Here is a 22038-nt window from a genome sequence, read left to right as displayed (position 1 = left end):
GTTTTATTTAGATTATACTTTAACTTAGCAATATTTTCTTTTGTAAAAAAAAATATTTTAAGGCTTAACATTTTTAGGAAGATATTTCCTCTAGGGAATTATAAAAAGGTAAATTATCTATGAAGTAAAAAAAAAATTATTTATTCATCTATCTTAATAGCTTTAGCTAGATAATCTTATATCTTACCACTTAAGGTTCCTTTTTTTGCATCTTCAATTAATTACTCTAAGTAATTTTTAAAATTCAAAATATTTATTTCCTTAATCTAAAATATAAAAATGTTTACTAAAAGTATTAATAGTATTTACTAAATGTTTTATAATAGCTTAATAGTGCATGTATATATATCTATAACTTTTGGCAAAAAAAGCATCTATCAATATAACCTTTTTTATATATCATTTACATACTTCTTCTAAAAATCTTTAACACAACCAAATTAATTTCCATCATCTTTTTACTTACACTAGCTTTTCAACCTAAACTTCATTTATCTAAAATTTTAAGAACATTATATTAATTATCAAATTCTGGATATATCAGAATTTTTATCTCCTTGATCTTCTATCTGTACATATTTTGCAATAGCTATTTTATATTAATAAATAAATATTTGTTTATTTATTTATGTTTTGTTATTTATATTGTGCTTTTTTGATAAATGAATTGACATATACCATCAATCCTCATTAATTAAAGTCTATTAACTCTTAGAATTTATTATTTATTAAGACATTAATACAAAATTTTAGAAATAAGTATTCATATAAAAAAAAGCCTTAATTAATGAAGATTGCTAGTAAGTAATTTAACTTTTTATTTTTCTAAAATAAATAAATAGAAACAAAACTATTTGTTCATTATTCCTATTGCTTTAAAAAATAAATCCTCAAATTTTTATTTTTTTTACTATTATAAAATATTGTTGTTCCCTATTGAATTATTATTCAATTAAGATGAAGAAAAAATAAATGACCCATTTTCAAAAATTTTATTAGTAATTTATTATTTATTGATTTACCTTTTGCATTTTATATTTTCATTGGCTTAATAATGAAATCTTTTGCTCCTCTTTCTAAAAATGTCTGAATTTCTAAATCGTTTAAAGATATTATCACAACTGGTATTTTTTATAAATTTTCGCTGTGTTCTTACATAAAGCTTAATAATTCTAGCGCATCCATTTCGGGCATTCTTATATCTAATAAGACTATATCAATTTTTTAATCTTATTTTAGAAGTATATCTCTAGCTATTCTGCCGTTTTCTACAGCAGTAACCTAGTAATTACATAGTTGTAAAATATGTGTAACAGCTAATCTTTAAAAGTTATCATCCTCAGCAAATAGGACATGTATACTCATTTATTATTTCTTAAAAATAAACGAAAAGATTATTAATTTTAGATTTATCTTCTACTATAAATCTACTTTAGAATTATTGTATTATACTCAGCAATTAATTATCAATATTCTTTATATTTTTTATAATTTTAGAAAAATATGTACTTAATAACACTAGTGAAATGATATTATTCTACCAATTATAATAATCTTATGCTCTTTACACTTTTCTATAATTTCATAAAAAATACTTTGAAAATAATGTCATTTTATCAATTTTTTTAATATTTTAATTACTTTATTTTGAAATTAAGTATTTGGGTTATAATTAAAGTCACTGCAAAAGAAAAAAAAATTAGATTAAATGTAAATAAAGGCTAATGTTTTAAAAATGTTTTCATTTTTTTAATGTTAAAAAAAAATACTAACCAACAAACAATCAATTAAACAAACATTTTTTTTTTTTCTTTATTCAAAAAAAAACAAAATATTAAGCAAATAAAACAAACAAAATATTTTTCTCAAACAATTAAAATAAAAATTTTTGTGTTTAAAAAAAATAATAGGGTTATTCTAATAAATAGAAGCGAATGCTTATTTTTTTTAATATACTTTAGAATTTGTGGCTGAAAATTATTCATTAAAATTTCTCTAGCTTTCCGCTCTTAAATTATAATTAAAAATATGATGCTTTTTATTTAATTTTATCAAAATAATTTTTTATAAGTTTAAAAATAAACAGTCAAATTTTTTTTTAAGTTTTTATTAATTAGATTTTTAGTTGAGTAAATAAATGTGAGTTTTTGTTTTAAAGAGCTTAAAATTTTTTAGACAAAATAAAACAAAGAACATAAATAATCAGATTTCAAACTTTTCTTAGAATTATATAAAGACTTCTCCTTGTTAAATGCTTGATATGAGATCGTTTACATTTCCTATACCCTTAGTATATTTCGAAGCCCATTTTATTGTATCAGATTAATCTTTTCCAAAGTCATTTTGATATATTTAAAATATTTTATGCAAAGTTAGATCGTTCTCAACCCTATCATAGCAAACAAATCTGCTCATAAATTTAGCACAAAGTTGATTCAGTTGCTCCTCAAATGTTTCAGGTGTTATGAAAAGCAAAGGTGAAGGTGAAGCATTTTCTTCTTTAAAAAGAATAAGAACTCTTAAATCTTACTATTAAATGAGCTGATATTTATCATCGCTTCCAGTAAATGGACGGAAGCTACTTCCTTTATGCTTTTTATTACACCTTAGAATTCCATGTTTCACATCTTCTATAGAAAAAGTTTAATGCCCAATTCTGTACTCAAATTTTTATTATTCTTTTTAGATAAATAAAATAATATTTTTTATTGAACTTTATTTTTTTATTCTTTAAATTTACTTTTAAAGAATGGAAGAAATGATTAGATCAAATCTAGAATTGTTGATACATTTTTTTTTTATTCATTTCTTTTATGGTCATACTTTTCTTTCATAAACTGGTGAAATTACATTATTTAAATCAGATTCAAGAAGAAAGATTTTCTTTAATCTTCTTAAGTAAGGTCTTGCAAGTAAATTTTTTGAAGTTCACACACCATTTCCTAGAATTTTGTATATTTCTTACTTTGGATAAGCTTATCTTCTGATATCACTCCTGTGTATTATTCGCAAATCTTATTAGAATGTAAAAAATATTTATAAAAGATGAATTAGTTAGTTAATTAATGCATTTTTTACTTCTTAGAGAACGAAATTAGCCTATTAAATTATCTCTTACATTATATCACTAGGTGCTCTTGCTTATTTGCTCCATATTTTGTAATAGTTTTAAGGTATACCAGGCATATCAAATTAGAATCTGAATAATGAATTAACATTTGCTTCATACTGTGGACCTGATATATGATGAATATACTTCTTTTCTACTAAATTTTAGAGTAATTCTACAAGCTGAGAAGTTTGATAATTTGGATAATATTTATTAAACCAATCAAAAATTTGTTTTCCGTTGATTACATTTCTTTCCACATGAAACATTCCTGTTTTTTGGTCGTAAGGTTTTAATTCTTCACTCATAGCCTTACTAATTTATTCTAAAGTATTACATTATGCTTCTTATGGGTTGTTAGAGACATTTGAGTTGTTATTTGCTACCGAGTTAGAGTTAGCTGGCGGTTAAGTGGAGGAGTTAGAGTTGGATGGAGTATTAGGCATTGAAAGAGGATTACCTGAAGTTGGTCTTTTCAATAATTCTATCAAAAAGGGATCATCAGGAGCTTCTTGCTAATGATATTTTCTAATATTCTTATTTATGATTGGAATGTTTACTAAATCCCAAATAAATGGTCTTTTTAGTGGATCTTTGTTAAGCATGAGAGTAATTAGCATTCTAATGTCTGTACTGCAGTTATCGTGCAAAGGAGAAGGGTCCTATTAACAAATGTTAAAACTGGTCAAAGTTTATACTTAAAATAAAAAAATTAATTACTTATTATCTGATCATAGTAAAGAGAGTGTTTATATTTTCACAATCAAAAGGTCTACGAAGCATGACCATTTCATATAGAGTACAACCTAAAGCCCAAATATCTGCTTTGTCTCCATAAGATTAACCAGCACACACTTCAGGAGACATAAAATAAGGAGTTCCTACCAAGGTTTTAGTGAAATCAGCATTTGTTCCAAGAGCTTTAGAAATACCAAAGTCTCCTAGCTTAACTACATTTTCTTTAGTTAAAAAAAGATTTTGAGACTTAATATCTCTATGAAGAATTTTCTTTTAATGCATAAAGAACAAAGCTATGACGATCTATGCAGTAAAGTAAAGAATAGTTTCTTCATCTATCCTTATGCCTTTAGTTTTATGCTCTTGTATTTTATCGCTTAAGGCTCCTTCTTTTGCATATTCCATAACTCTAATCAAATTTTAAAAAAATAAATTATGACATAATTATATAATTTTTTGCTGTATTTACATATAAATTGAATCATTTTAGACAAATGCTTCATAATAACGAATAATAGTTGGTGCAACTAAGACCTTTAGCAAAGTAACTTCTGATTGAGCAGATCTTTTTTCTGTATCATTCATATATTTCATGGATATAGTCTTTAATGCATATAAATTTCCATCATTTTTTTACACTAACTCTACGCTTCCTGAAGCACCTTAACCTAATGTTTTAAGAACCTTATATTATTAAATTCCGACTAGATTAGAATTTTTATCTCCTTAATCTTTGTACTGTACGTATTTTGCAATAGCTATTTAAAATTAATAAACGAATAAATATATTATTTATTGATTTTCTTATTTTTTTCTAATCAGCTTATAAAAAAACAATAGCACCTAATAAGCTTAAATTTAAAAATATAAACTTTCTTATTATACTTGTTTTAAAATCTTTTTGATTTGGCTATTCAAATATTTTACTTCCCTATTTGGTTATTTTATCAAAATAGAGGAAAATTTTGAAAAACGCTTTTTAGAAATAAATTAACATTTATTGATTTACCTTTTACATTTTGTACTCTTAGTGGCTTGAATATGTAATCTTTTGCTCCTTTTGCAATACATGTTGCCACCTTTTCTTCTTCTTTATCTGAACTCATCATGATAACTGGAATCTTTTGTAAATTTTCATGTTCTTGCATTAAACTTAATAATTCAAATCCATCCATTTCTGGCATATATAAATCTAATAAAACTATGTCAATATTTGAATCTTATTTCAGAAGCTCATCTCTAGCCAATCTGCCATTTTCCACAGCAGTGACCTAATAATCGCATAGAGTTAAAATGTCTATAAGAGCTAACCTTTAGAAATTGTCATCCTCTGCTACGAGGACATGTATATTCATGTATTATTTATCAGCCATCAACTTTTAGGATGTATCACTTCTTTTAATTAATTATTACTTTCTAAAATTTTGGATTGAATATCAATAATAGCTGTGTTTACAATAAAAGAAAGAATCAATAATAAAATCAGGAGTTAGGCAAGATAGTTTTTATTAATCAAAAATTATTATTAAAGCTTTGAATGTCATGTCATTATCATCTCCCAAAAAATTTACAATATCGTATAATTGGTGGTTAAATTAATAGCATAAAGTAGACACTTAAAAATTAGTATATCAAAAAAGATTGTATTGTTTAAATGTATACTAGCTGCATTATCTTTATAATAGATCATTTTTAATTTAAAGAGTATTTTATTAATTAAGCTTTAATGTTGCTAGCTAATATATTCTAATATAAAATATTTTTCAAATCAAGCACTTATTATGTATGATTTATTATTACTTTTATCAAATAACTAAAATGTAATAAAAATAAATTTAGGTTTTACCAATAATGAAAAATTTCAATTTATTTACATAAAATATTGCAAATATTCAATACATACATATTAATAAATATTTTATAATTTAAATTTAAACATAATCTTAATTATTCTCTATTTTTATTATATTTAGAGTTTATTGCAATTTTTATAGTATTTGCAATTCTCAATATTATCAATATTAGAACTTTAATTTTATGATATTTACCTTTAATTAAATAGTAACAAGATTATTTTTAGACAGATTTATGATAAAGATGTTTAAAATTTTTATTAATATTAATAAATTGATTTATGATTACAATTTTTTTATTATTTAATAAAATATTTATTCAAAAAAATATAAATTTTTTACAACTAAAAAGTGTAAAATAGCTTAAAATCATAAAAATTAAATAAAGTATCACCAACTATACCTACACAGTTGGTGATATTTTAATTACAATATTAGTAATATATTCCAAAAAACTTTTAGTCATTTATAAATTTTTAAATTATGAAATAATAATATAAAATCATAATTTGAAGTATTATCTATCAATAAATCCATCAATATTACATTTTCTTTAAAAATAAATATACAAACTAAACATGCTAAATAAATGAATACATACTAAATGTGTTGTTTCTTTTTGAGTAATATGAACAAAATAAATATATCACCTTATCTATTTATCAAAAATAAATGAATCAATCAATCAAAAATAGTTTATTAAATAAATTTATTTATTTTTATATTAATAAATTACTGTTTTTGTTACTAAGTATTTCATTTTGTTTAATGATACTAGTTGTTGCTTAATAGTTCTACTTTATTATCCTGTTCTTTAGTTTGATTACAAAATATTGAATTAATTATTAAATTAAATTTAAAATATTAATTTACTCTGTAAATATCTTTAGAATTTTTAGTTTCTTTAATTTAGTTATGGCTTACTTAAAGTTTTGAACATTATTTACAGAAAGACTTTTTTAGTTTTAATTAAAATTGCAAATGATATTTATTTATAAAATGAAAATAATAATCACCTCATACATAAAACTAAGGATTAGAGCTATGGGATTAGCTCTATTAACTAAACTAAGCAGTCAAATATCCCTTAATCTTCTTTATAATTACTTTAAAAAATATAATTTATAAATAAATACATAGTTTGTTTGTTTGTTTGTTTTTTACCTTATCTTTAAGAAAAAAGTTTCTAATTTAGTAGAATCTTTTAAATTTGACAAAATTGAATAAGCACCCTAGTAATCTATTTGATTACAACTAAATAAATAAATAATATTGAATTAATTTGCTCATTTAAGATTTAATTTCTAATTATTTACTCAAATCCTAAATACAAATAAGTTAATTCAGTTTTTTTACTCAAAGCTTGTCCTAATTATTTAGCTCCGAACTAACCTATTTAGCTAGAACTTTAAAAAAACATTAAGAAGTGTTTATTTTTCTACTAAAGTGCTTTACTTAAATTCTAAAACTAGTGTTTTAAGTTAATTCATTTAACTTAAAGGTATGGCAAGTAATTTTGCTCCCTCATTCTTAATTAAGCTATCTCTATGAATTGTAATTAAACTAAATAACAATAAGTAAGTAAATAAATTTACGTTGCAAATAAGAATAATTCTTAAAGAAAAGGAAGATGGCATAGAGACTCTGTTAGGAATTGAAAATAATTTGAAGATATATACCTTTAGCTTCAATGATTAGTATAAATTAATGGGTTATCAATTTAAATATAATATTTTACCTAATATCTATCTATAAAGATTATAATTATTTGCATTATGTTAAAACTTATGCTACATTCTCACACTCTTCGCCTGCGGTATCCCTTTAACTTTATATATATTAAATAGAGGTTTGTTTAAATTATACTTTAGTTTGCATCAGCATATGATTATTATTAATTTCAATTATAACCATATAAAAGTAATTACATTATTTTATAGGTCAGATTAGTAATTTTTTAAAGGTCCTAAGCATCTTCTATTTGTTCAGAATCGATTAAGTATTCTAAAACACTTTTTTTTGTTTCTATAATTTTAGAATCGCTTTCCTTTGATTTAAATTATCCCATTTTATTGTCTGCTTTTATTAATTTATAATAAATAATAATTGTTTTTTTAGTTTTTAAAATAAAAGATAAGGATAAACTGTGTAGATAAATCTCAATTTTGATCAAAAATTGATATTAATCTGTAAATTTTAAATTAATAATCCTTCTATAAATTAAAAAACTGGATTTAAGTTTATATAATTTAACAAATATCTTAAAATTCTATCGTTATTTGACCTATTTAAAATTTAAATTTATTTGCTGTAAAATTTTAAATATTGCACTAATTAATATTTAGTTATTTTTACCATAAGTAAAATCATAACTTTAGTGAGTGATTCAAAAAAATTAATTGCTTTTTGGGTGTTAAAAATAGAATTTACAGTTTTATTTTGTAGATAAAGAATGCATCAAAAAATTAATTTTATATTTTTACTATATATATTATTCAAATAGGATTTTTATTAGAAGATACTTAAAACTCACTTTCATCAAAAAAGTTATTTTAATATTATATAACATTAACTTTAAACTAATTGCAATTACTTAATATTACATTTTAGAATTTTGTAAAATTTATTAAATGATATTGTGAAGCTCGGTTAGCTCAGCTGGTTAGAGCATGCGGCTGTTAACCGCAAGGTCGAAGGTTCGATCCCTTCACCGAGCGCTTTTTTATTTATTAATTTATTAATGAATTGTTTATTTTTTAATTATAATTTTATTTTAAATAATTTGTAAAATAAAAATTAAATTTAAAATAAATTATTTTAATTAAAAATATTAAAATTGTTTTAAGAATTATAAAAATTAAAAATCATTTATTATTAAGCTCGGTTAGCTCAGCTGGTTAGAGCATGCGGCTGTTAACCGCAAGGTCGAAGGTTCGATCCCTTCACCGAGCGCTTTTTATTTTAAACTTGATTATGCAAGCTAAATAAATAAATTAATTTATTCTTCTGTAAATTAATGTTAAAAAATAATTATAATAAAAATAATCTTATTTTAAAATCTAATTAATCATTATCCATTAATTTCTATATTTTCATATTTTCTTTGTATTTGAAAAAGGAAATAAAAAAAATACGAAAGAAAAATATGAATGAATATTAATTATATGCTTTTTTTATCTAAATTTTTTATATGATTTAAAAAATAAATATCATTAAAGAAAGAATGATGAAATCATGTTAATTGTGGCTAAATATGAATACATTTTTATATGAAATATTTTAGAAACAGCTTGCATAAAAAACTAATTTAATAAAATAAAAGGCTTTTATATGATTTAGGTTTTCTAAATGAAATATTTTTTAAAGTTAAATTAAAAAAAATAAAATTTATCAAATAAATTAAAAAACTTTTCATAATAAAAATAAAATTATGATAAAAAGTAGACCTTTTCTATTATTTTTTTAAATATTTACTTGAAAAAATCAAATCTAATTAATAATAATTTTGTCAATAGTTACTATAATTGTTAGTAAAAGATTTATGATTAATAGAAATAGTTAAAACCAGAATTAATTAAGTAAATTATCTATGATTCAAGTTAATAATACTCTGATTTTCTCCCATAAATAATGCAAATATATTTATTTTTAATTAATTAAATAACATATTCAAAATTTTATATTTAAATAAATTAATGGATAAAAGCTCTACTTTTAACATAAAGTCTCAAGGAGACTAGGAGGATGTAAGTCTGTTAAATTAATAAGAGTCTAAAAAAAATATGGAAGATAAATCAATAGTAGCTACTTCTAGTTGCTTTATTGAAATCCCTTCCTCTTAAATCTAAAAGGATCATTTATTAAGCTAGGAGTAGCAAATGTAGCAGATTGAATCAAGTTCTTAACCATTTAGTATCTACATGTAAACTCCTTTCATTCTTAGGGCATTAATGATTGATATGCTGAAGCTGCTTTTAAAAGCAGCAAGAGATTCAAAGTTTTTTAAAAGCTTAACAGTCGCAAATTTGCCAGAGTTACCTCCACAACAATAAATAACTCACAACTACTAAAAATTTTAAACTAACTTGGATAGAAAACTAGAAGAAGCTAGGAAAAATAATAGGATTTTAAATGCACAAGACATGCTAAATGTTTTTGTTAAAACATTTAGTAAATAGCTAACAGTTACTATCATTTTAACTTGTCTGAGCTATATGTGTCTCTTTGGTTCTTCTTTGTTAATAAAATAACTGATATCATATATTTAAAACAATGGAGTCAATTAAACAGCATTATTGATAGCAGGTTCATTGATAACTTTGAATATCTTATGGGTGTTGTTTCATCACAATAACTTAAGATTAAATGCAATGGTTTAATCTAACTTTCGTAATATTTTTATGAAGGTTTTGTACAAAAAAGTATCATCTCTTTCAGCATTTTCTGTGAAGGAGGCAAATGTTGGAAAGCTAATCAATCTCATTTCAAATGATTTGCAAACTCTTGAATAAAGGTTCAATGCCATATTTTTCCTGCTTTCCGTACCTTTACCATTAATTGCTTCGACTTCATATCTTTATATCAAGTAAATTGTTTTATTTGAATTTGAGATATTATTTAAATCTCTTAATTAACTTTAATTAACATTTAAATATCAAAAGAGGCAAATCTTTAGTCAGATTTCATCATAATTTCTCTTGATTTTTTTAAATTATTCAATTTATTTTTTTTAAAGTATTGACTGGAATTGTACTTATTGAAATTACTTTTATTGATGATTTATTTTTTTGAAAAGCTTTGATTGAATTGTAGATATTGAAATTACTTTTATTGGTGACTTATTTTATATAACTAGGTATGGATTCGCAGGTCTTTTTGGTTTTGGACTCTTGATAATAACTTACCCTATCCTTCTTTTTCTATCTAAATTGAATCAGAAGTTCTTTTCAGACAAAAGTAAATATACAGATCAAAGAATTAATTTGACCAAAGAAATTATAGAGGGTGTTAGACTGATTAAAATGTATGCTTGGGAAGAAGCTTTTTTTCATAGTATGAATGTAGTTAGGAAATTAGAATTGATGAATATTCTAAAAATTACTATCATAACTGTTTTAAATTTTTGCATTGGACATACATTTTCTATCTTTGGCACTTATTTTATTCTTTATTTTATGTTTAATTATGGTGAATCAGGAGCAGTAGACACAGCCCTTCTATTCACAACACTCAACATACTTAATTTCACAAAAAATTAAGCTCTCAATGTCTTGTCTATTGGTGTTTCCAATATTTTATAATTAAAAGTTATTATAAATAGAATGATAAGCGTTCTTGTGCTAAAAGAAAAATCTATGACAAAAATAGAAGGTATTTATTCATTTATTTTTTTTTTTTAAATATTTAATTATCAAAATTAATTTATAAATTCAGACGAAGGAGAAGAAAATGCTTAAACGAAATTGTGCTAACTACAAAATGGCTCAGTTATATTTTAGAACTTCACAGGATATTGGAAAGAAAATATTGCAGTATTAAATGATATTAATTTAGAAATAAATAAAGGAGAACTAGTTTGTATTGTAGGTTAAGTAGGATCAGGAAAAACATCCCTCCTTAATTGCTTGCTTAAAGAAATTCCTATTTACAAAGGATACTTCAATTTTTCAGGAAACCTTGCCTATGTAGAATAAGAACCTTACATATTCAGTAATACAGTCAAAGAAAATATCTTGTTTGGGCGAGAATACAACGAAGAGCTTTACTAAAATGTGATAAAAGCTAGCTGTCTAGAATAAGATATCACTAAATTTGAATTTGGGGACCAGACTCACATTGGCGAAAGAGGAGTTAATATAAGTGGGGGTTAAAAAGCTAGAATTTCGTTAGCAAGAGCTCTCTATTCATAGGCAGATATCTATTTGTTTGATGATCCACTCTCTGCTGTTGACTCTAAAGTAATTACTTCAAGAAAAAATTATCATTTATTCAATCAAGTTTTTTATTCAAAAAGGTGGCAAAGACAATATTTTTCGAAGCAATCAAAGCATTTTGTAAGGATTCAACTGTTATTCTTGTCACTCATTAGATCCATTTCTCTAGATTTGCAAGCAAAATTGTCATCTTAGATTAAGGGAGAATAGTCTAACAAGGTACTTATGCAGAACTAGAGCAAACACTTTAAAATTTATCCAGTGAACTCCACCATAATGACCACAAACTTACTGAAAAGAGTGAAGAAAATGCAAATAAATCTGAAAAATTATACTAAACTCAACAAATTAACGATGAAACAAACAAAATTGTAAATAATTGCTAACCATAGAAAGAAGTCGTACCAAAAGAAGAAGATGTAGTTGTAAATTTATAAACGTATTTCGGCTTTTTCAAAGAATCAGGTAGATAAATAAATTAAATTAAGTTTTCAATTTAAATAATAACAATTTTTTTTAATAATAAGGAATTATTTTTGTAATGCCACTGATCATAGTCTTCTATATTTTCAGTCACGTAGTTTATGTTTAATTCAATAAGGCTCTTGGAGAGTTCGATGAATCAGAAAACAAATAGGAATTAATTCATAGAATAGGATATATTGTTTTAATTTACATTTTTGCTTAACTAATAAAGAACATCTCTCTGTGCTTTGCTATAAACAAACTGTGTAACAAATTACTTCACAAGATGGTATTATCTTTGTTGAGATCTAAAGTACTATTTTTTGATGTAACACCATCTGGAAGAATTCTGCAAAGATTTTCGTCAGACATTGGTAAAATATTTAGGAGAAATTATTTTTTGTAAAAAATAATACAATAAATAAATTAAAAAGGTCAAATAGATGAAAACTTAGCACTGATTTTAGCTGATATTTTTGAAATATTCATAGGAATTATAGTTAATTTTACAACAATTATTCTGATAACTCCTTATTTTTCTTTTGTAGTTCTATTCGAAGCAGCTGTACTTTTCTATTTTTTTAAGAAGTGTAAATAAGGTATTATGTCGACAAAATAAATTGATTTAAAAACAAAATCTCCTCTCCTCACATTTTTTAGTTTGAGTATCTAAGGCGTCTTACCAATAAAAGTGTATAAGCAAAATGAAAATTTTGAAAAAGAATTTGATTTCTTAGCATCTAATTAATTAAGAGCTTCTATTTACTACTTAGTTTGCCAAAGAGGATTTGGTGCCTTTATTAATTTATTCACAGCTATATGCAACGGTATGGGAATATTTCTAATTGTTTATGTCGCGAATTCTACCTCAGATATTGGGCAGTGTATAATCTATTTCGTAAACGGCATTGAACTTCTCTAATGGGGGATGAGGTAAATAAATTTAAGATTTGATTTTTGTTTTAAAAAAACTTTAAATCATGAAATTTTATTTAAAATTCAATGTGTTTTATAAGCATAATTCTAATTTGTTTTAATTGCAGTATTTATTTATTTATTATTCTTTTTAGATTATTTGGAATATAAATTACAAATTTGCAAGTTAATTTTTCATAAATATTAAATTAATAAAGATGATTGTTATATTTTTATGCTAAATCACCAAAATTTTATTTTTAAAAATTAATCATTTTAATAATTTTTTTAATATAATTTCAAAAGAATTTCTAACATTAAAATTTTTTTTTTTCATTTAATTTAAAAAACTGAAAATAAAAATTAAGAAATGTATTTTAGAATATTTTATTAATTAAAAAATAAATTTTATTTGAATTTATTTCTTATTCTTTTTTTTCAAGACTTACTTATATATACTAATATAAATAGTATAAAATTAGAGTGTTATCTATTTATATACAGGATAATACTAAATTATAGGATTGCAAATTAGATTATTTATATCAAATAATTTTATTTAAAATTTATTCTCTAGTATAGAATTAAAATTTTAGAATTTTTATTCATACAAAAATACTAAATAAAAGGATTCTATGTGTATTTGATACTTAAATAGAATGGATTTCTTAAAAATATATTCCGGTTATTTAATTCATTCTTATAATTTGATAAAAACTCTAAATTATTATCCAATAAAATTAAAAATTATAGCTTTAAAATCTTAATAAATAAATTTTAATATTTTTGAAAATTATAAATAGATAACTTGTTAATTTGGATGTTGCTATGACGAATGTTTAAAGGTGTTTGAATTTAACAAAAATAGAGCATGAACCTTCTTTAAAAACTTAATATGATGGTTAGTTGGAATATAAAAGTTAAGATGAATAAGTTAAAAAGTTTCCTTTTGAAGGATAGCTGGTATTTAAAAATGTAAAAATGAGATATAGAAAAGACTTAGATTTAGTATTTAAAGATTTATCTTTTAAAATATTACCTGGAAAAAGAGTAGGTTTTGTTGGAAGGACTGGAGCTGGGAAATCATCAATAATTTAAGCTCTTTTTAGAATAACAGAATTAGAGTATAATTAAGGAAGGGGTGATTCATGTGACATTTTGTTAGACGGGCATAGTATCAAAAATTTAGGTTTGCACACTTTAAGGGCTGGAATAAGTATCATACCTCAATCTCCATTTATATTTTCAGGTACAATAAGAAGAAATCTTGATCCTTTAGATGAATATACAGACGAAACTATATATGAAGTTCTTCGTGATATAAGCTTATATGGTAAAATTTTAAATTATTTTTCAAAAAATATTCATTTTGACTTTAAAATAAATTAAATTTGAATCTTTAATTAAAAAATATTTCTTTAACTTAAAAAAAAACTTGGAATAAAAATAGAAAAAGTGAATCAGTTACCAAAAAATATTTACGAGGATATGAGCAATGCCAGTGATATATTTAGTGCAGGATAAAAACAGTTAATATGCCTTGGAAGAGCAATTTTAAGAAAGAGCTAACTGATTGTATTAGACGAAGCAACTGCAAACGTAGATATGCTAACTGATGAGTTAATTTAAGAAAAAATAAGATAGAAATTTAAAAACTCCACAGTTATAACCATAGCTCATAGACTAAACACAATAGCCGATTATGACTAAATTATAGTGATGGAATAGGGAAAAGCTGTAGAATAAGGAACTCCATATGAGTTATTGTAAAATTCAAATGGAATTTTCTACTAAATGGTTTAACATACTGGAGCTAAAAATGCACTTCTAATAAAAAGAATTGCTCATTAAAAAGAACTTTAAAAATAAACTCAAGAAGATATTTGATCTAAATGTTTGAATATTTGGCAATCTTTCTCACATAATTAAATTATTTAAAATAAAAATTTATTTTTTTAAAATATCAGATTATATAATTTACTTTCTCATTTGGTTAAATAAAATTATTTCTTTTAAATTAATTTAAGGCAAATTTATTTATAAATATTTTCAAATAATTTAACTAAATTAAACAAAACAAAATAAAAAAGTTAAATTTTATAAAATATGCTTTTTTTAACTTTTTAAAATAAATTTTTTGATATTTAATGATAGTTCTAATGTAATTTTATTAAGAAAATAAAAGAATTATACTAAATTATTTTGAGTGAACAATTCGATCATCGATTAATCAAATATTTCATATTCTCTTAAAATCCTTAAGAATATACATGAATAAAAATGCTTTGTTGGTGGATTGAATTAGATCAATCTATCAGTCTGTAAATCAAACATTAAATAAGCTTTTTTGATAATGATAATTATAAAAAAATTATTATTTATTTCTACATAAAAGTATCACTAAATTATTATAAAAAGTAGAACTTTAATATTTAAAAAAAACAAAATGAAGAAAAAAACCAATTAATAAATTTAAAATAAATTAAATGGTAATATTTATTATAAATTCTACCAAACAAATAAGACTTAAATCATAGTTATTTTGATAACTCTCTTTCCAACAGCACTGTTGATGCTCTCTACCTATTTAATATTAAATTATTTTTAGAGCATATGCTTTGAATTAGTCAATAACTTTTCAAATGACTTATTGTAAGATCAAATCAAAAGCTCTAAAATACTGAATTCAGCAATAGTCTTTTAACTTAGTTCTCAGACCTAAAAATTTGTTTGGTACATCAACATGCTTAATGAATTCTTTGGAAAAATAATCTAAGAAAATGTCTTAAAAAATTAAAATCATATTCCATCTATTCTCAACATAGAAAGGACTTACACAAACGAAGAAAACAAAGATGTATTGATGCTTTTTAGAAATAATTCTATATTCACCAGCTCATGGTAAAATTAATAATTATATATTTCTTATTTGAAAATAATCTAAATTTTAAATCAAGCTTCATTTAGATGTATTTTATTGTTTTATTCTATTGAAGATTTAATTGTTAATTTCTCAAGTAAATTATATGAATTTACCTTTTTGTTTTAATTAAATTTTTTAATTCAATCAAGGATCAATATTTTTATTAATTTGATATCAAAATAATAAAAGACCCTTTAAATTACAATTAATTATTCCTTAACACTTTATTTTATCTTAAGGACATTTTAATTATTGAACGTTGAGGCATGTATTAGCAAAAAAAGCAGCATTTATTTTCATAACAGACTTCTATTTTTTCATAAAAATTTATTAGAAAAAATTAACCCTTTCAAAAAGTCATCATGCATTCATCCTCAAAACTTTCTCATTTAAATAAACTTGCTTCAATTTATTTGTTTGGAGATAATTTTTATGAAAGCTGATTTTTTTAAATTAATATTTTAGGCATCAAGTAAATAAATCTTAAATCAATTAATTTGATTATATTGAATTGTAGTAGCTAGATTAATCTGTTCGGATAGATTCTGTTAGTAAATCAATCTAATTTGTTAATAATTACAGTGAAGGAAGGTAGATGATATTCAAAGATTTATTTTTTGTATTTAGTTATGATGGTCTGCTTTACACCTAAGGTGTGAATACTACTTTTCAAAATTATTAGCCACCTAAAAATTGTCCATATTAAGGATAATTTTATTTAGATACTAGATGCAGATACTATTACAACCTAAGTAGTATCTCTACAGTTATATATAACCCATAAATGTTTTATTCAAAAGTTAACCCTTTCATTGTTCAATCATTTTGCCAAAGGAGATTGAAATATGAATCTTTAGACCCAAACTCAAAAAGTTCAAACTACTCATTAATATGCTTAAATTAAGATTTAACGTTAGTACCGACTTACTTTAAAAATTTTGGCTCTAACTCTAAACTCTAAATTTTATTAAATCCATAATATCAAACAGTTATTTATGATTCAGCATATAATTTAAGTAGAAATGAAATTGTTACCATACAGTAAATTGAGACAGACTACTTGAAAAATCAAAGTTAGGCATCATATTTTATTAGCATGATTAACTAAAATAATAAGTTTGTTTTAAATAGCACTAATCAATTTGATTTTGTAGGATTTAATTATGAAAATTATTAGCAAATCTTCGAATATGAACGGAACTCGACAGAATGCATTGTATTACAAAATTAAATTACAATAATTGACAAAGTACCTAAATTTGAGACTCTCAAATTAGTGGATCCTTCTCCAAAATATTAAATTAAAAATGCATTTTTATTTTTAAATATTCTTTCTAAAGAAAAAATGCTTTAATATTGCAGCATTTTGCAACAATAAATCCAAAAATACAATTTTTTATTTATGGTGATAAGCTTAGTTTGGATAGCTATTATATAATTAGTATAAATAATATATTCTTTTTTATTAGGCTAATAGACTTTAAAACCTATAATTCACTTAACTGGCGTTTTAAAACAATTAATTGATTAAGATGGTGATGGACTAAACTAGATTTTTTTGCAATCTCTTTAGATATCTAAAGTGGAAGATATTTCTGATAATGTCAACAAAATCTAAGGAAAAAGCGATTTATAAACAGGTGAATACTTCTAAATCGATTAAAGCACATAATGTTTCTCAAGTGATACAAAGGAACTTTTTGATAATTTTTAGAATCTTTTCAAAGTTTTGATTTTTACTACTTAAAATATATACAAAGAAAACGAAAGTATGTCTTTAATTAATTTAAGCATTGAGGTTTAGCATTTCAATCAATTTAAAAATCATCGAGCATTGGGTGTGTGCTATAATAACATAGGAGTAATCCATTATAATTGTGGTAGATACCTAGAATCAATAGAAAACTTGCAGAGATCTATTATTAGTGCAAAATATGAATTAGGCTTTTATAAAAATTAATCTTAAGACCAATATTTAAATGTTGATAATAAAAAAAATTAATTTATTTAAGCTTATCAAAATCTGATAAAGTAGACAAATTTAAAGATTTAAGAAAAAATGTTTAAAGAAGACAACATTACATTGAAAGAAAATGAAAATAATGAAAATGGTAAAATCTTTATCTTTTGGAGTTTATACAATAGAACAATTAACCTAATAAAAGCATTATTTTCTCATATTACTGAAAATAATTTAATTGATTTGGCTGATATGTTAGAAGAAATTCTTTTGGATATTGAGAAAGTAAGTTAAATATATTTACCTCCTTGTATAAAAAGAGAAATGCTTGTGTGTTATATGAAATGCATTACTTACAAATTGTAAAATAACCATAAAGGTTATTTTGATGCATTAGAAAAATTTAAGAATCTTTATATAACCCATCGAAAAACTAAGTAATTTAATTGCACAGCTAACTAAGCTGAATAAAATAACATCTTAAAAAAAACTGAATAAGAGATAAAGTTTTTTTATTAAAACAGTTATCATACTCTTTTGAGCTCACCTAAGTCTAAGATCAAGTAAATTAAGAGAAATAATTTATTTAAAAAGTATAAAACATATTAATATTAATTGAAGGAGTCAGCACTTAAAAGTAAATTAACAAAATAGCCTAAATCTTTGTTTTACAGTCCCTGTTTAAACAAATCAAAAAGAAATGCCATAATTTTTGAACATTTAAAATAGCAATCAATAAAAGATAAAGAATGCTTCAAAAATTATCAGCCATTTTTTTAAGTCAGAAAAAACATAAATCAAAAAAAACTATGCAAATATTAATTTAGTTCTGATATTTTATTTTAATATTTTGCTTTAGAATAGGTGAGCTTATAAATTATGTTGCAAAATTACTTTAATGCTGGATTTATTATTACAAATTTATTAGAAAAGTGTCTTTATTATCTTCCTTTCCTTAAAATAAAGGCTTATAAGCTAGCTGCTGACCTATTTCAGCTTTCAAATATTTAAAATCCATATTTAGAAGAAATTTTAAACAAATATACTTAATTGGCCTATGCAAATATTAAAGTATGTACAATTACTGCTTGTCAAAGTAAATATTCTTAATTTAGATCCTATGCATTGCAACATGACTTAATTAATGACATATTATTTAAGAATAAAGATTAATTTGGTCTAATTAACTATTCCTTTGAAGAGAATATCTATATTTAATAAATTTAATGGACAAATATTCAAATAATTAAAACAAACTAAGAGTTTTTTTAAAAAATACTATTTTATTTGTTTAAAGGAAGTATAAATAGTTATTCAATAGTAGATTTAGATAAAAGCAGTTAAAAAACAAAAAATAATGAAAACTTAGCTAGTAATATTTTCACATTAAATATTAAAAATGAAGAATACTCTAATCTTATGTATAGCAAAATAAATTTATAAACAGAAGAGATTAAAGATAAAGAATACTCTACTATTTTATAATAAGCAAAAGCAGATAAATTAAAATCATTTTATTTAGATTTTACTCCTAATAGGACACATCATCAATCTTAAATGAGTGATATCAGTTAAGTTAGCTAACAATAAAGTTACTTAATAAATCAATCCAAATAAGATTATTCACCAAATTCATTCATGAAAGATTATGTATTAAATCCAAAAACATCATCATTCTATAAAAATCATGCTCAAAGTAGTGATTAGCGGATTGAAAAAGAAATGATTATTGATTTAGATAGGAATCGAACAAAAAATGAAACAGTTTACAGAAAATCTTTTGATATTAAATGCGTTTAACATGTATCAAAAAAGACAAATGAACAATATTTCAACTAAAACTATTAACCATACTAAAAAGCCAGCCTATCTAGATCAAATATTCTAAATTTTAGTGGTTATATAGAAGATATTGAAAATAGTTTTTTAAATAAAAAAGAAAACAATTAAACTATTAATAATGATAAAACATACTTTTTAAGTGATGTTTTTGACAAAGAAATCACGTAAAATCAAAATGATGAATGTAAACAAAACAGTTTCTTTTAAAATAGTCATGAAAATAAATCGTAAAAGCACACTTTCTTAGAAAATTCTGGATTGAACTAGCAATAAACAACAAGCTTTTCATAAATAGATTTGAAAGATGAATAAAAGCAAGGCACGCATCATAAAAATTACTAATATCACAAATAGGAGATTTCTGCCGAATGGATATTTCATTAAGGAGTGTAAGCAGCCTTAAAACAGTTTATTTTGAATAACGATTAAAAAATTTAAATATATATGTCTCAAAAAAAATATTATTATTCAAAAAAACTGAAGTAAATAAACAAAATTAAAGGATACCAAACTTATTTGCTTTTTATAACAGACACAAAGTTAGATATCACAAATTAATATCTATTTCAGGAACTCGCGAATCTTTTGACAAATTTAGATATAGAACTTTTGGTTTTAATTTTAAATTAAAATTAGTCCATAGAAGAATTTTCTTCCCATATTAATGTTTTTATAGATTAAAAATCAGTAATCACATTTTTTACTTCAGAAGAAAAACTTTTACAATACATTTACAGTTAAAGAGAGCATGTTAAAAACTATTTATTACCAATGATTTTTGAGCACTTTTGATAAATATTTTTTTATATGCAAATTAATATCAACTTTTTTATTATTTTAATTTGACATTAAAATCAATTAAAAATTATTTTTATACTAAATTAAATACTTTATCTATCTATCTATCTATTTTCTATTTAATTACTTAAATTTTTCTGAAAATTTAAGAACGTCTTTAACTAATATTTGTTTTTGAAATTTTTAGGTAAATTCAACTCTTTCTCGGTTATAGAGCTGAAACCTAATATATATTTTAGGCACTGAATATAATATTAGCTTTAAACAAATTGCACTTACTTTATATTACATTTTTGAATTTTGTAAAATTTATTAAATGATATTGTGAAGCTCGGTTAGCTCAGCTGGTTAGAGCATGCGGCTGTTAACCGCAAGGTCGAAGGTTCGATCCCTTCACCGAGCGCTTTTTATTTAAAAAATAAAATTTTGAAAAATATTTTGATTACTTCGCATCTAATTCGTTTCGAGCTTCTATTTACCACTTAGTTTGCCAAAGAGGATTTGTTGGCTTCATTAAAATTTATATATTAGCCTATATGATAAAATTTTTAATTATTTTCAAAAAAATTTTCATTTTAACTTTAAAATAAATTTAAATTTCAATCTTTAATTAAAGAATATTTTTTTTAACTTAAAAAAACTTGAATAAAAATAGAAAAAATGAATCAGTTACCAAGCAATATTTACGAGGATATAAGCAATGCCAAGGATATATTTAGTGCAGGATAAAAGCACTTAATATGCCTTGGAAGAGCAATTTTAAGAAAGAGCTAACTCATTGTATTAGACGAAGCAACTGCAAATGTAGATATGCTTACTGATGAGTTAATTTAAGAGAAAATTAGATAGAAATTTGAAAACTCTACAGTTATAACCATAGTTCATAGACTAAATACAATAGCCGATTATGACTAAATTAGGGTAAAGCTGTAGAATAAGGAACTTATAGTAAAATTAAAACAGAAATTTCTACTAAATAGTTAACATACTGGAGTTAAAAATTCACTTCTAATAAAAAGAATAGCTAATTAAAATGAATTTTAAAAATAAACTCATGAGATTAGTTTTTGAATATTTGACAAACACAATTATAAATAAAAATTTATTTTTTAAAATATCAGATTATATAATTTAGTGTTCTGATTTGGTTAAATAAAATTATTTTATTTAAATTAATTTAAGTCAAATTTTAAAATAATTAATTTTTGCAAATAAATTTTTTCTTCTAAGAATTAGTTGAATTATTAAAATTTAATCTATTTTTTTTTTACTATGCTATTTTAATTAAACAAAAGTAACAATGGAAGTATAATAATGTAAATTTATTTAATATACTTTTTTTTAACTTGTGGAAATAAAATGTGTGCTAAGTGTTTTGTTATTTAATCAAAATTGTAGTGTAAATTAATAAGAAATTCATACTTTTTTATTTCCAAAGTGAATAATTAAATGATTGATTGATTAATCATAAATTTCAATTTCTTATTAAGCCATACCAAAAA

The 22038-nt window shown here is 22.8% G+C and overlaps 6 protein-coding genes across 6 annotated transcripts; 3 read left to right on the top strand and 3 right to left on the bottom strand. All coding sequences in view use genetic code 6, as the record gives it.

The window, feature by feature from the left end:
* Positions 1 to 524: 524 nt before the first annotated feature.
* On the bottom strand, positions 525 to 1365 carry TTHERM_00265190 (response regulator receiver domain protein; the record flags this gene model as incomplete). The annotated part of the gene is made up of 2 exons (XM_001009158.1): positions 525 to 589; positions 1023 to 1365. 2 exons carry the CDS (start codon positions 1363 to 1365, stop codon positions 525 to 527), a joined length of 408 nt encoding a protein of 135 aa, XP_001009158.1.
* Positions 1366 to 2202: 837 nt separating this feature from the next.
* Positions 2203 to 5220, bottom strand: TTHERM_00265180 (Serine/Threonine kinase domain protein; the record flags this gene model as incomplete). Its single annotated transcript, XM_001009157.2, has 6 exons — positions 2203 to 2678; positions 2741 to 3014; positions 3079 to 3771; positions 3830 to 4256; positions 4317 to 4605; positions 4857 to 5220. 6 exons carry the CDS (start codon positions 5218 to 5220, stop codon positions 2203 to 2205), a joined length of 2523 nt encoding a protein of 840 aa, XP_001009157.2.
* Positions 5221 to 6346: 1126 nt separating this feature from the next.
* On the bottom strand, positions 6347 to 7768 carry TTHERM_000265179 (hypothetical protein; the record flags this gene model as incomplete). The annotated part of the gene is made up of 10 exons (XM_012795916.1): positions 6347 to 6355; positions 6437 to 6512; positions 6574 to 6654; positions 6717 to 6806; positions 6865 to 6954; positions 7017 to 7106; positions 7156 to 7245; positions 7296 to 7385; positions 7439 to 7528; positions 7629 to 7768. The coding sequence occupies 10 exons, from the start codon at positions 7766 to 7768 to the stop codon at positions 6347 to 6349; spliced, it is 846 nt and encodes a 281-aa protein (XP_012651370.1).
* A 1627-nt stretch (positions 7769 to 9395) lies between these two features.
* Positions 9396 to 14900, top strand: TTHERM_00265150 (ABC transporter C family protein; the record flags this gene model as incomplete). The annotated part of the gene is made up of 8 exons (XM_001009156.3): positions 9396 to 10285; positions 10556 to 11070; positions 11134 to 11657; positions 11714 to 12098; positions 12161 to 12472; positions 12533 to 13031; positions 13817 to 14346; positions 14464 to 14900. The coding sequence occupies 8 exons, from the start codon at positions 9396 to 9398 to the stop codon at positions 14898 to 14900; spliced, it is 4092 nt and encodes a 1363-aa protein (XP_001009156.2).
* Positions 14901 to 19618: 4718 nt separating this feature from the next.
* Positions 19619 to 20327, top strand: TTHERM_00265140 (hypothetical protein; the record flags this gene model as incomplete). Its single annotated transcript, XM_001009155.2, has 2 exons — positions 19619 to 20220; positions 20279 to 20327. 2 exons carry the CDS (start codon positions 19619 to 19621, stop codon positions 20325 to 20327), a joined length of 651 nt encoding a protein of 216 aa, XP_001009155.2.
* An 869-nt stretch (positions 20328 to 21196) lies between these two features.
* Positions 21197 to 21607, top strand: TTHERM_00265120 (ABC transporter C family protein; the record flags this gene model as incomplete). Its single annotated transcript, XM_001009154.2, has 1 exon — positions 21197 to 21607. One exon carries the CDS (start codon positions 21197 to 21199, stop codon positions 21605 to 21607), a length of 411 nt encoding a protein of 136 aa, XP_001009154.2.
* Positions 21608 to 22038: the final 431 nt, after the last annotated feature.

Source organism: Tetrahymena thermophila, assembly GCF_000189635.1.
Source record: "Tetrahymena thermophila SB210 genomic scaffold scf_8254788, whole genome shotgun sequence".
NCBI lineage: Eukaryota > Ciliophora > Oligohymenophorea > Hymenostomatida > Tetrahymenidae > Tetrahymena > Tetrahymena thermophila.
The sequence above is the reverse complement of the archived record's forward strand: the minus strand, read 5'-3'. Positions and strand labels throughout refer to the sequence as shown.